The sequence below is a fragment of the Helianthus annuus genome, chromosome 4 (assembly GCF_002127325.2).
Source record: "Helianthus annuus cultivar XRQ/B chromosome 4, HanXRQr2.0-SUNRISE, whole genome shotgun sequence".
Taxonomy (NCBI): domain Eukaryota; kingdom Viridiplantae; phylum Streptophyta; class Magnoliopsida; order Asterales; family Asteraceae; genus Helianthus; species Helianthus annuus.
In genome coordinates, this window is record NC_035436.2 from 127860239 (window position 1) to 127872852 (window position 12614).

General features: G+C 36.7%; 2 protein-coding genes across 2 annotated transcripts; one reads left to right on the forward strand and one right to left on the reverse strand.

Annotated features, from left to right (window-relative positions):
• Positions 1 to 327: 327 nt before the first annotated feature.
• On the forward strand, positions 328 to 6416 carry LOC110936444 (U-box domain-containing protein 44). The gene is made up of 5 exons (XM_022178836.2): positions 328 to 418; positions 1724 to 2960; positions 3411 to 3714; positions 3840 to 4330; positions 5379 to 6416. Exons 2-5 carry the CDS (start codon positions 1755 to 1757, stop codon positions 6366 to 6368), a joined length of 2991 nt encoding a protein of 996 aa, XP_022034528.1. The 5' UTR covers positions 328 to 418; positions 1724 to 1754; the 3' UTR covers positions 6369 to 6416.
• A 181-nt stretch (positions 6417 to 6597) lies between these two features.
• On the reverse strand, positions 6598 to 10904 carry LOC110936446 (oligopeptide transporter 6). Its single transcript, XM_022178838.2, has 6 exons — positions 10345 to 10904; positions 10163 to 10260; positions 8219 to 8788; positions 7774 to 8038; positions 7508 to 7690; positions 6598 to 7414 (listed from the first exon to the last, which is right to left on the reverse strand). Exons 1-6 carry the CDS (start codon positions 10810 to 10812, stop codon positions 6797 to 6799), a joined length of 2202 nt encoding a protein of 733 aa, XP_022034530.1. The 5' UTR covers positions 10813 to 10904; the 3' UTR covers positions 6598 to 6796.
• Between the last annotated feature and the right edge of the window lie 1710 nt (positions 10905 to 12614).

Consider the following 12614-nt stretch of genomic DNA (forward strand, 5'->3'; position numbering starts at 1 on the left):
ACCCATTAAAAAATTTGACTCACATTTTGACTCAAGTGGTTAAAAGTTAAAACCACTAAAACACAACTATTTGTAACCGAAACTATAAAAATTATTTAATAGAAATAAAATAATGATATATGAAAATTATTTAATAGAAATAAAATAATGAGAAGATGTGCCAAGTCAAAAGTCAAAATGGTTGACTACCACGTCAATTTGCAAGAAACAAAAGGAGGGAAAAATGAAAAATCTTGTAGATTTCGTAGCAATTCATGACCAAACCGCGTCAAATTATGTGAATGTATGCATTAATTTCACGACTTTGAAGTCAAACCACTTGGTTTACTTCATTTGTGATTCCAATCAATCCACGCATCATCTTCTCCGGCTCACTCTGCCTGCCGGATGTCCTTCTTATTGATCGGAGCTTTATTAGGTAATACCAACTTAACCTGTAATTTTTACCCTTTCCAACTGTATATTACTACCTTAATTACAGTTTTTAGGAATAAGGAAAACCCATGTTTGTGTTTGTGATTGGGAATTGAATGTTGGGATATGTGTGTGCTTGGTGGAAGAGATACTTAAGAGTTATGATGAACTGGATTATTTAGGCCGGAGGGTGTGGTATAAAGCCTTTATCACGCCACATCAGCGCCAGTGCCATGTCACATAGGGAGTTTTAAAGCCTCACTCTTTAACTTGCATATGCAATGGTTTAAACTTTAAAGCCCCTGTTAAACAAAATAAAAAAATAATAAAGAGAAGAGATTTGATTGGTTGAAAAGAATGGGCCCCACCTTCAAAGCCATTTTCTGGCCATTAGCGTGTTGGCGGACAAGGGGTAGCGCCCCCTTGGTAACATGCAGGAGGAGGGGGAGGGCGCCAAAATTGCTGATCTGGCGGGGTGGCGCGATGCCACACCTTGTGGCCTTATTGTGTTCATTAAGATTGAATGCTTGGTTCAATAATATCATCTCAATTGCACTTTTAGGTCTCCACTTTTGCAGAGTTTCCATGTCCTTGTTGCAATTCAAGTTGGTTGTTGTTCCATGTTGGTTTTTGAAAGTTGGTTGTGTAAGAGTAGCAACATAATGGGTGTTTGGATTTTAGCTTTGACGCATTGTTAGTTTTAGATATTTTTGTTTTAAAACGCGCATCCAAACATACCTAAAGTTTAATCGAGACTAAAGTAGTCCGATATGCTGTCTCACTTTTTGTCTTGTGGAACAAAGGCAAAATATATAAAGTATCTGATTGGATCTTGTTTCTTGGTTTATTTGATCATGTATCGCTTGTTCTTTGGGTTTAAAACTAAAATATATACAACTATGACCATCTTCATTTCGGAAGCCTGTGGTCCGTCATGGAAGAGCGTCTACAAATCCGTCTGTAAGGGCATGCCCGTAAGGAGGATGTGACAGGGGGAGCAGGGGCGGATATAGCTAATACAAAAGGGTAGCCCCCGCTACCACTTGACGCTCCGGCGGTAGTGTAAATTTGGAAAAATTTGATGTTTTATTTTATTTCGTTACCCTTTTTTAAGAACATTGCCCCTTTAAGAATTTTCTAGATCCGCCACTGAGGGGGAGTGTGTCGCCTGTGAAGAGGAGGCCGGTCACACGGGCAGTCCCCCTCCCACTACAATAAGTTTAAACTCAAATCCAAACACCCATTATGTTGCTACACTTTTGTGAATCAATGATTGACTACTAACTCAGTTTATGGTCTTGAATCTCAGCTGCTTTGGAACATCTTGACTCTTGAAGATCATGAGTTCTAATGCACCAGCTTCCGACATTCTTTCCGGGGCTATTTCAAACACACTCGAGACAATTAACGCCACAAAATGCGTCCATCTGCAAAAGGAAAATTTCAAGAAACTTGCATCCTACTTGGAGAAAACAGCTTCCATATTACAACAACTAACTAAACTCAACTTCAATGATTCTGCAGCCTTAAAAACCGCCATTAACGCGCTTACTAAACACGTTTCAGAAGCTAAAACACTCGCTTTCGAATGCACCACCAGGAACAAAATCTACCTCCTGCTCAACTCCAAAACGATTGTAACAACCTTGGAAAAGAACACGAAAGATCTCGGTGGTGCCTTGACTCTGTTAGCTCCTTTGTTCTCTTTCAATGGAGTCGGTCAAGAAATCATCAAGCTGTCAAACATAATGACGGATTCCAAGTATCGAACAAGACCTGTAGAAGATGAAATCAAAGAAAAGATCCAACTGGGGATCCGAGAGAGAAACGCTGACAGATCGTTCACGAACAATTTGCTCGTTTTGATCGCGGATGCAATCGGGATTTCAACAGAACAGTCGGTTTTGAGAACAGAGTATGAAGAGTTCAAAAACGAAATGGAAAACATGGAGATGACAGCTGACGTGGCGGAGTCGTTACAGATTGAACAGATTGTTGGGTTGTTAGGAAAAGCTGATATCCTTGCAACGGTAAAAGAGCGGGAAAATAAGTATTTCAGTAAACGAAATTCACTGGGAAGGCAACCGTTAGAAGCGTTGCAATCATTTTACTGTCCCATCACTGGCGACGTGATGGAAGATCCTGTGGAAACGCCGTCGGGACATAGCTTTGAGCGAGGCGCGATTGAGAAATGGTTAGCGGAGGAAAACAGTCTCTGTCCGGTTACTAAAACGCCGTTGAAAACGTCGGCTTTGAGGACGAACAAGACACTCCGGCAGTCGATTGAAGAATGGAGAGACCGGAACACTATGATCGTCATCGGGTCCATGAAGTCAAGAATTTTATCTAATGAAGATGAAGAAGTAATAATCTGTTTGGGGAAATTGCAGGATTTGTTATTGGAAAGAGATCTTCATCAAGAATGGGTGATGATGGAGGATTATTTGCCGGTTCTTGTTTCTCTTCTTTCTACCAAGAATTTTCAAATTAGATCACGTGTTCTTGTTATTCTCCGCATCCTTGCAACCAACCATGATGACAGGAAGGTACGCGATGGTCGGGTCGGGTTGTGTTTGAACAACAAACACTTTTTTTCTTTTATAATTTATTAGTTGTTACAATAACCGGAGGTTCAATGCAGAAATTAAAGGGTTTTGGATGAAACTTTCAAAAACAAAAGATAAATGTAGATTGACCAAAATACCCCTGAGTTAACTGACTTTTTTGGACGGAGTTAGGTGGTTGAACGGAAATGGCAAAAAATGAAAGCCTCAGGGACACAAACGATAAAAAACTTTTGGACTGAACATGCAAAAGTGACCAAAACACAGGGACTAAAATGGCAATTAACTCTGTTTCATTCGACCCGTTTGAGATAAAACACAACCCGGCTCAACCTGCTTTTAAGTAAATGGGTCAAAAAATTAGATTAAACACACATCCAAACACCCTGTAAAGATTAATAAGCTCATCATCTACGATTGTTAAACTTGCAGGAAAGAATAGCAAAAACGGATGATGCCATCAAACTAATCGTGTGTTCCCTTGCGCGAAAGATAGAAGAAAGTAAGTTGGCGTTACAATTACTAACGGAGTTATCAGACAACGATTTGGCACGTAACATGATTGGGGACAGTCAAGGGAGCATACTTCTTCTTGTAACCATATCAGGCGGTGATGATCTTCAAGCGGCAAACGATGCAAAACGACTTTTGGATAATCTTTCTTTTCTTAATCAGAATATCGTGCAGATGGCCAAGGCTAATTATTTCGGACCTTTGCTTCATCTTCTTGCTTCAGGTAAATAACCGTCAATTATCAAACTTAAACAGACTATCGGGTCAGGTTTGACTTTTGAGGTCAAACTTTAAAGCTACTTTTGCAATTAAAATGTACATGTAACCATTTAGGTTGAATCAATGCAGGGTCAGAAAGTGTTCAACGGTTGATGGTTGAAACATTATCAGAACTCGAGATGACGGATCATGGAAAACTTATGGTTTGTGAGAACGGTACAGTTGAGTTACTCGTTACTATGCTCTCTCACGACGATATAGATATGAGAAAAGCCGCCATTTTAGCCCTCGAGAAACTCTCGGGTGTGCCACAAAACGGATTAAAAATAATTAAACAAAATGCAACCGAGATCTTGTTGGGAATACTCTTTCGTGAGAGCTTGTCAATCCCGAGCCTCGTTGAAAAGATTGTAGCCACAGTTATGAATCTAGCATTATCATTAACTTCCCAAGATGCTGATCACCCGGAGATTCTATTTTTGGAAACTGAAGAAGAGGTTTATAAATTGTTTTCTTTAATCTCGTTGCACGGTCCAAATGTTCAACAATATGTTCTCAGAACATTTCTTGCAGTTTGTCAGTCTTCTTCGGGTTTGAACATCAGGAAAATTTTACGGAAGGTGCGTTTTTTTATAAATTAACTCTGATTTCAACCCGCGTATTTAACTATTTAGTATTTATACACATGTTGATTCCGCATGTTTTATCTCTAGCTGGTTAGATAGTTAAAAAATAAATAATGAATTAGAGAAAAAGGAAATGGGTCAAATGAGTTGTAAAATGGAAATCACCTAAAGTTTGTTTTGAAGGATTAATGTCATGTATACCCTTCTTATAGCTTAATTACATATTTACCCTCCAAACTTCGTAATATCATATTTACTCTCTCAAAGCTCTCATATTCTTATATTTACTCGTTCCACTATATATTAACTCATAGTTATTAAAGGCGCTAGGCGCATAGGCCTCGCTTGGGGCCTAGGCGCAAGGCGCAAGAAAAAGCGAGGGCCTGAGAAAAGAAAAGCTCACGATGAAAAAAAAATGAAAAATATGTATGTATTAGAAAAATAATAATATTCTTCAAATAAAATAAACAAAAGTTATTATATAACATTTGATATCCTATATTTTGTACCAAAAGTTCTAAAATATATAGTGTACTGGTTTAGAAAAGTAGTTTGCCTTAGATAAAAGTAGAAACCTAGCTAGAATTTTTCCGGAAAATATCGGAAATCTAGGAATCTCGTTGAAATATGCGCCCGAACCATCACCTGGAGAATTAAAGCGCAATTGCCTCGACTCGCCTGGAAAATGGGCCTAGGCGCAAGAGGCGATGGCTTTTAACAGCTATGAAATTAACCATAAGTTAAGTATAACACGTTTTCACTGATTAAACATATAGGAACACATTTTCTGTAGATTGTCTCGGCGCATAATGAATGCTCTCTTAATTTATTTGGGTAAATATAATAGTTTTAGTATTTTGAAGTGGTGGGATATTAATAATGAATCGTGGAGGGGTAAATAAAGAAATTTTGATATGAATTTGTTGCTATTTTTATGCATATAACCTTCTAAATCGTTTTTAAACTAAGATTGTTACTCATATATTATAGTTCTTGTAATAATATAACAATTTAGGTACTCATACATGTTCACTTTCAACAGATTTGTTCTGTACAAGTACTGGTCCAATTATGTGAACACGAAAACCAAACTGTTCGATCAAATTCTGTGAAACTATTCTGTATCTTAACCAAAGATGGAGACGATGAAGCTTTCATGGAACATGTGGGGCCCAAATGTGTCGATACTTTGCTTAAAATCATAAACGCTTCTGATAACACTGAAGAAGGTGTTGCTGCAATGGAGATCATCTCTAACCTTCCCAGAAACCCGAAAATGACCCAATGGATTCTTGAAGCCGGGGCACTTGGCGTGATCATTTCCATTCTCTCTGATCACTTTCACAAACCCGGCATCATAATCGAAAGCGCTTCTGGTGCTCTGTGTCGGTTCACCATTTCGTCTGATCAAGAACTGCAAAAAAAGGTGGCAGAAACCGGGATTATTACAGTGCTCGTAAACATGTTAGACTCGGGAACTGCTTCGACTAAAAAATATATAGCAGTTTCACTCAGGCAGTTTTCTGAGAGCTCCAACGGTTTAAGCAGGCCCGTTGAGCGAAAACTAAACCTTTTTGCTTGTTGTATAGGGTCACCCGATACGGGTTGTGCAGTCCACACGGGGATATGCACAACCGAGTCGTCGTTTTGCCTTCTTGAAGCTAATGCGATAAAGCCGCTTGTGAAAGTTCTTGATGAACCGGATTTTGGAGCCTGTGAGGCTTCGTTGGATGCTTTGTTGACTTTAGTCAACGGGGAGCAACTGCTGAAGGGTAGTAAGGTGTTGGAAGGTGGTGGTGCGATTGCTAAAATGGTGAAACTGTTGAGTTCGCCGAGTGTGAGGTTGCAGGAGAAAACGTTGGTGGCGTTGGAGAGAATATTCCGGTCGCCGGAGTATAAACAGAAGTATAAAGCGTCGGCACAGATGCCGTTAGTTGAGATTACACAGAGAGGAAGTAGTGGTATGAAATCTGTTGCTGCTAAGATTTTGGCTCATTTGAATGTGCTTCATGAACAGTCATCTTTTTTCTGATTTTTTTTCTTACTCATTTGTTGTATAAATAAAATATTATTCATTGTATTCAAGAGTCAGTTGTGAACTAGTCTATTAATAAATAAAATTTTTAAGTGTGAACATGTTTACAAGCCATGCTCGATCCGGGCCAGGGTTGGCTCGGGATTGAATATTTGAGCCAGCTCAGCTCCGCTCCGCTCAAAATACTCAAAAAAAAAAAAAAAAAAAAAAAAAAAAAACTCAAATATATAAAACAGCTCATATTCATTCAACCAGATTAATGAGTTGAGTTTTTTAAATATCCAGAGATAAATGATTAAAAATTAAAATCCTGTACTTCAATATGAAACCATTAATAAAAGTTCACTTAAACAAGTTCTATATCCAATCATCAACACTAAAAAAACCTAAGTGGAAAAACATAAAGAAACAAGACATTCATCTAACTAACTGAAGACCGGACAACCGGCGACGACAACGCCTGGAGCGGTTGGACAAGCAGCCAGCGGGCAACCTTCACCGCTATTCCCCCACCAGTCAAGCGATACCCCCGGATTTTGCAGCCCAAGGAACAAAAACACACTCATGAAAGCCGTTCCAGCATCAAGACCACCCGCAAGAATATAGTTATATCGTTGCCACGCCTCGGGGTAAAACTTGAAAACAACGTAACCCGAAAGAAACGCCAAAAAGAGCCAGCTCGTGTAGTTGACAGCAGAAGCAGGCGGCATCATTGCGGTGGCACCCAACAACACCGGTAAGTGTATCTTTCGGATCCAAGTTTTTGTTGGGAAACACTTGTGAGCTATCCAGACCAAAAACGGCAAAATCGCTCCGACCAAGAAGAAATAGTTGATCGATGAGTAGACCCCTAGGTTACCAAAGATTCTTTGTGGGCCCACTAGACCCCATATGACCGAAGCGTCGTAAAACACATGGTCCATTGGACACTTCCATTGACTGTCTTTTGGGAGCAGCGCGGTGTTGCAGAGGTTCGGGATGCTTGCCATTAGCATCCATGCGGTTACTTGGTATACGATGACCGATATGATCGTTCCAACAACCTACAAAACAGGGGGGGGGGGGGGTGTTAGTGTTGTTACATTTATATTACTTACATATATTTATATAATAGAGAAATATATATTTAAGCTTACTTGAGCCATGAACATTGCTCTAGGTGGGATCTTCATGTAATGTCCGAGTTTGAAGTCTTGTATAAAGGTCAACGCTTGAACCATGCTGATATAACCGTATACTTTAAAGCACATGTTCGCAACGGGGTATCCAGGATACAAGTAACCCATCATATACTCGGTGATGATGTTCAGGCCCGGTGCCTAGTAACAACAGAATGCAAAAATCGTTAAAAATTCGATAATGAAAGATTCGTTGCGAAATTTGAAACTGTGTATTAGTTTACCTGATTTGTGGTGGCAGCAATTATACCAATGGGAAGTGTAAAGGCTATAGCAACACCACAAGCCAACAACACACCCCACCATGGCAACTGAAGAGTATCAGAATAATGTATACATGCGAATAAAATAAGCGCGACATTCAGCACGAGAATAACAAGAAACCACCACATTGGCACTTGCTTATAGGCCCGCATAAGCCTCGTGTGTACGTCAACTTTCTTAGTATCAGGACCCCCGAATGCACCTTTCGTCTTATCCAGTATTTCCCTGATCAAAGAACAAAAAATGTTGTCTTTCGTTAAACGCGTGTTAAAAAAAAATAATAAATTGGAAAAAAAAAAAACGTTATCTTTTTTTAAACGCGATAAAACCCATGTTAAAAAATCATAGTAAAAGGAAAAAATAAACATTATCTATTGTTAAATGCGATAAGATAAGAGCACGTACCGTCCATGGAAGAGCAAGACATGAACAACGGTTGCAGACAGTGTAGCAAAACCAAGACCATACGTCATGGCGAAAAAAGTACTCATGTACAAATGTCCTTGTTTCTCATAAGCAATCTTATCAAGCTGAAAATTGGAGTTAATAACCGCGGTCGTGTTATAACTAGAACCGTCAGCCTTGAACAGTTCCATCGAGTATAACGGGAAGTTCTTAGCTCTATACAAATTATGCCAGTAAGTCAAAGGTGTCATCACAAACATCACTAAAGCGAACCCGACAGCCACATTCACAGTGGCGAACCATGGGCTAGCCAGGGGACTGCCCAGGTAGGATGCGATGGTGGACCAGTCCAACCCGAATGAGCCCAGTCCAAGCCCGTTTTGGCCCGACCCGAGTTGGCTAACGAGAACAGACTTGCGGTTGATCCAGCATACCCATGAAACTGTTGTTAATATTTGGAATAAATATCCTGGAAAAAGATAATAAGCAAAGCTGCAGATCATGACAATAACGAAAAACTGTGTTCTAGTGGTGCCACCCTTTGGTCTCTTCTCATTCTCGTGCAAAGACCTGTGATAAATAACACATAAATGAAGAATTTTTTCAAAATTTTTGTGTTGACTTTTGTTATGAATGGTGTTGACTTTTGGGCATGATACTTCATAGTTGATACACAAACCTAACAAGAAAAAAGGGGCTCTAACTCGATATCGTATTAAATTTAAGCAAAAATCGGGTTAAATCAAAGAGTAAAATGCACGGATAATCCCTGTGGTTTGGTGAAATTTCACCTTTAGTCCCCAACTTTTCAAAATTACACTCTTAGTCCCTGTGGTTTGACAAGTTGTCACTTGGATAGTCCCCAAAGCGGATGGAGGATAGTTTTCTGGTTAAGTGGGTGTGAAATGACAAGGACTATCTGAGTAACAACTTGTCAAACCAAAGGGACTATCCGAGTAACAACTTGTCAAACTACAGGGACTATCCAAGTAACCTTCATCTGCTTTAGGGACTATCCGAGTAACAACTTGTCAAACCACAGGGACTAAGAGTGTAATTCTAAAAAGTTGGGGACTAAATGTGAAATTTCACCAAACCACAGGGACTATCCCTGCATTTTACTCTAAATCAAAATTAAACCCCTGTTTGAGTCAAGGTGGTCGACGTGAAACTAACGCGTTTATCTAAAATTTATGGGTTTGGGTTCGGTTTTCAGATCCTCTAAACTGTAAGATTGATATTAAGTTATTTTATGGATTTGAGGTCGGGTTCGCAAAATATAACATTAAAAGATTATATTATTTTTAAGAAATGGAATAGTAATTTTTGATGTAAAATTTCAATTAGCAAAATCACTTTTAACATAGGATGCATGTGATATATATGGTATTTATTATGTATTGAACTAAAACATGAATTCATTAAAAACTATAGCTTTTGTATATTTGATTTCTAAAGATGGATTCTGTGACCAATATTTGTTCGCTGAATTTGAAATAAAAAAAAACATGTATTTTGAATAAAAGATAAATATTGTACATATAATTTGAATTCGGTGTGGTTTGAATTGATTCCAAAATTTGAAAATCAAATCTATATAATAATTTGAATTTCAAGCCTAATCCAGGCAATTATTTTATACTCGTGCATATGGAAAGGAAAGAACGATGCGGTTTTGATGCGGTTTTTAACCAGAATAAATTTAGTCCACAAAATATTCTCGGGGAGATAAAATCGAGAGGTTACGCTTGGGTTAAAAATAAATGGGTTAAAAATAAATCATCCTGTAATTATATTAATTGGGCGGATTGGTGTAAATACCCATTTGCCTGTTTGGATGGGGGTGGTGTTGTTTGTTTGGCCTTTTGGGTCGGATGTGTGTTTTAATGAAGTTTATTAAAAAAAAAAAAAAACTTATTTAATTAGAGTCAAATAAGTGCATACCTGAATAAGGAGACCTGGATCAAGTTTGTCGGCCACCACATCTCCCCGGGCTCCACCAAAAACCGCCGGAAAAGTCCAGCCCACCCGAACCCCAAAACCTGCAACGTCCAATATATATTATTATTAAGTTTAATAAACCAAATAATTCTCTTAATAAAATAAATAATAATAATAATAATTACCTGAGTGGTAAGCATAACAATAAAGGCAGGAAGAAACGCCAACTCCTTCTTATAAAACAACTTAACCGCACTCAAAATATGCGTAGCATAAACACTTCCAGCGCCAGAATTGGCAAAAATAGTGATCAAAACATGCTCCTTCATATTAAAGGGACCGGGGTTCATCGTAAACTCGCACCACTTCCCTTTAAAAAACACCCGCTTAGTAATGGTTCGAGCCATCAAGTGACCAAGGGGCACCGTAGCCACCTGCGCCGCAATTGAGCTGATGGACAAGGGTTCAGTCCTGTACCAATAAAACTGGTTCACAAACGACAAAACCACACATGTGGTTATACCCAACACCCACATTCTGAATGTGAGTACTGGGACCGTTGGATCATCGGTTTTCGGAACGGTTAGATCGACTTCTTTCACCGGACATTCGTCGGCTGCGTCGTGATCCTGATCAGAGGTTTTTTCAGCCATGTTGAGAATAATAATAAATAAAAGGCTTCTTTCTTTCTACTTTGTGTTTTTATTTATAGGGGAAGAAAAAGATAGATACGGTTTGAGGTAGAATCGTAACGACTGTTTGGATAGATACAGATACCAATCGGAATTAGAGTTTGATAAGGATAATAATACTTTGAATAAAATAAAATAAAATAAAAAGTTACACGTTTGGTCCCTAGACTATCTATAGACCTACCAGTTGGAATTGTTTTGCGTTTTTGATTTAGTTGACTATTTTTGGTTGTTTTGGAATTTTGTTGATTTATTTCCTTAAATGAAGTTTTCACTATTTTTTTGACAGCTTGCAAGGATCTTTTAATTTTATTCTAATTTGGTCACTTGATTTATTTAATAGTCAGTGAACCAAATCCCAACGTTTTTTTTTTTTTAATTGTGTTTTGGCTTTTTACAAAAAAAAGAAAGACGTATGTAATTGTGTTTTGTAACTTTGTATAGTGATCACCTATCAAATTGTGATTGTGAACAATGTGATACATAATTTAAGTACAAAAAATAACTATAAAACTCATGAGCAAAATAGCATAAATTGTCCTAAAGTGTATTTTCATGGAATCATACCTTTTTCTAGAACTATCAATAGCTTTAGATTTAAAGACTAAAATAAACACATGGTATTTAAAAAAAGAAATTAAGTGAAAATTATTATCTATAGATTGTAATTTACTATGATGATAAGTTTGATATTGTAAATATTTCAGGAAGGGTCGATGGGTATGACTTTCTAAACCAATCCATAGCTTAGATTAAACACTATTATTATTAAAATTAAAATCATACTCACAAACGTCAAAACAAACACTCGTTCACATTTATGTGCTAGAACTGCAAGTTGAGGATAGTCCAAGGAAGATTTATTAAATATAATTATTGGGAAGGTCGTAAAGTGATCAAGTAGGCATGTGGGTCTTACTTAAAGATTCCTAGTCAACCAAATATTTATTATCACAAACATCTTCCTGTTGAAATTGTGGTCTTATACAAATAATTATTAAAACTAGGCACGTTGATGGGTTATGGGTAGTGGTGGTAAAGTGGACAAGTTAGATGTGTTTGGGTAATGGGTCAAGATGGATTTGGTTTAGGATTGGTATTTTAAAAAAATGGTTGGATGTGTAATAGATTAAGATGGGTTTGGGTTATGATGGGTTTAGGTTAATATAAGTTTGGGTAAAGATGAGATGAAAAAATAATTAAAAAACATAAAATAAAAAATACAAAAAAAATGAATAAAAATATAAAATTTCTAAAAAAAATCAAAAATATCAAAAAAATTCAAAAAAAAAAAAAAAAAATTCTAAAAAAATCCTAAAAAATAAAACAAATAAAAAAATTGTAAAAAATCTAAAAATTCTAAAAAGTTAAAAATCCTAAAAAATAAAAAAAAATCTAGAAAATAAAAAAAATCTAAAAAATCAAAAAAAATCTAAGAGTTCAAAAAAAACAAAAAAATTCTAAAAACATATAAAATTCAAAAAAAAATCCTAAAAAATAAAACAAATAAAAAAATGTAAAAAATTCAGAAAATTCTAAAAAGTCAAAAAAATTATAAAAAACTATAAAAAATAAAAAAAATCTAAAAAATTCTAAAAAAATAAAAAAATTATAAAAAATCATAAAAATTCTAAAAAATAAAAAAAACTCTAAAAAACCAAAAAAAATTCTAAAAATCCTATAATTTTTTTTAGAATTATTTGGATTTTTTAGAATTTTTTGATTTTTTAGAAATTTTTTTATTTTTAAAAATTTTTGGATTT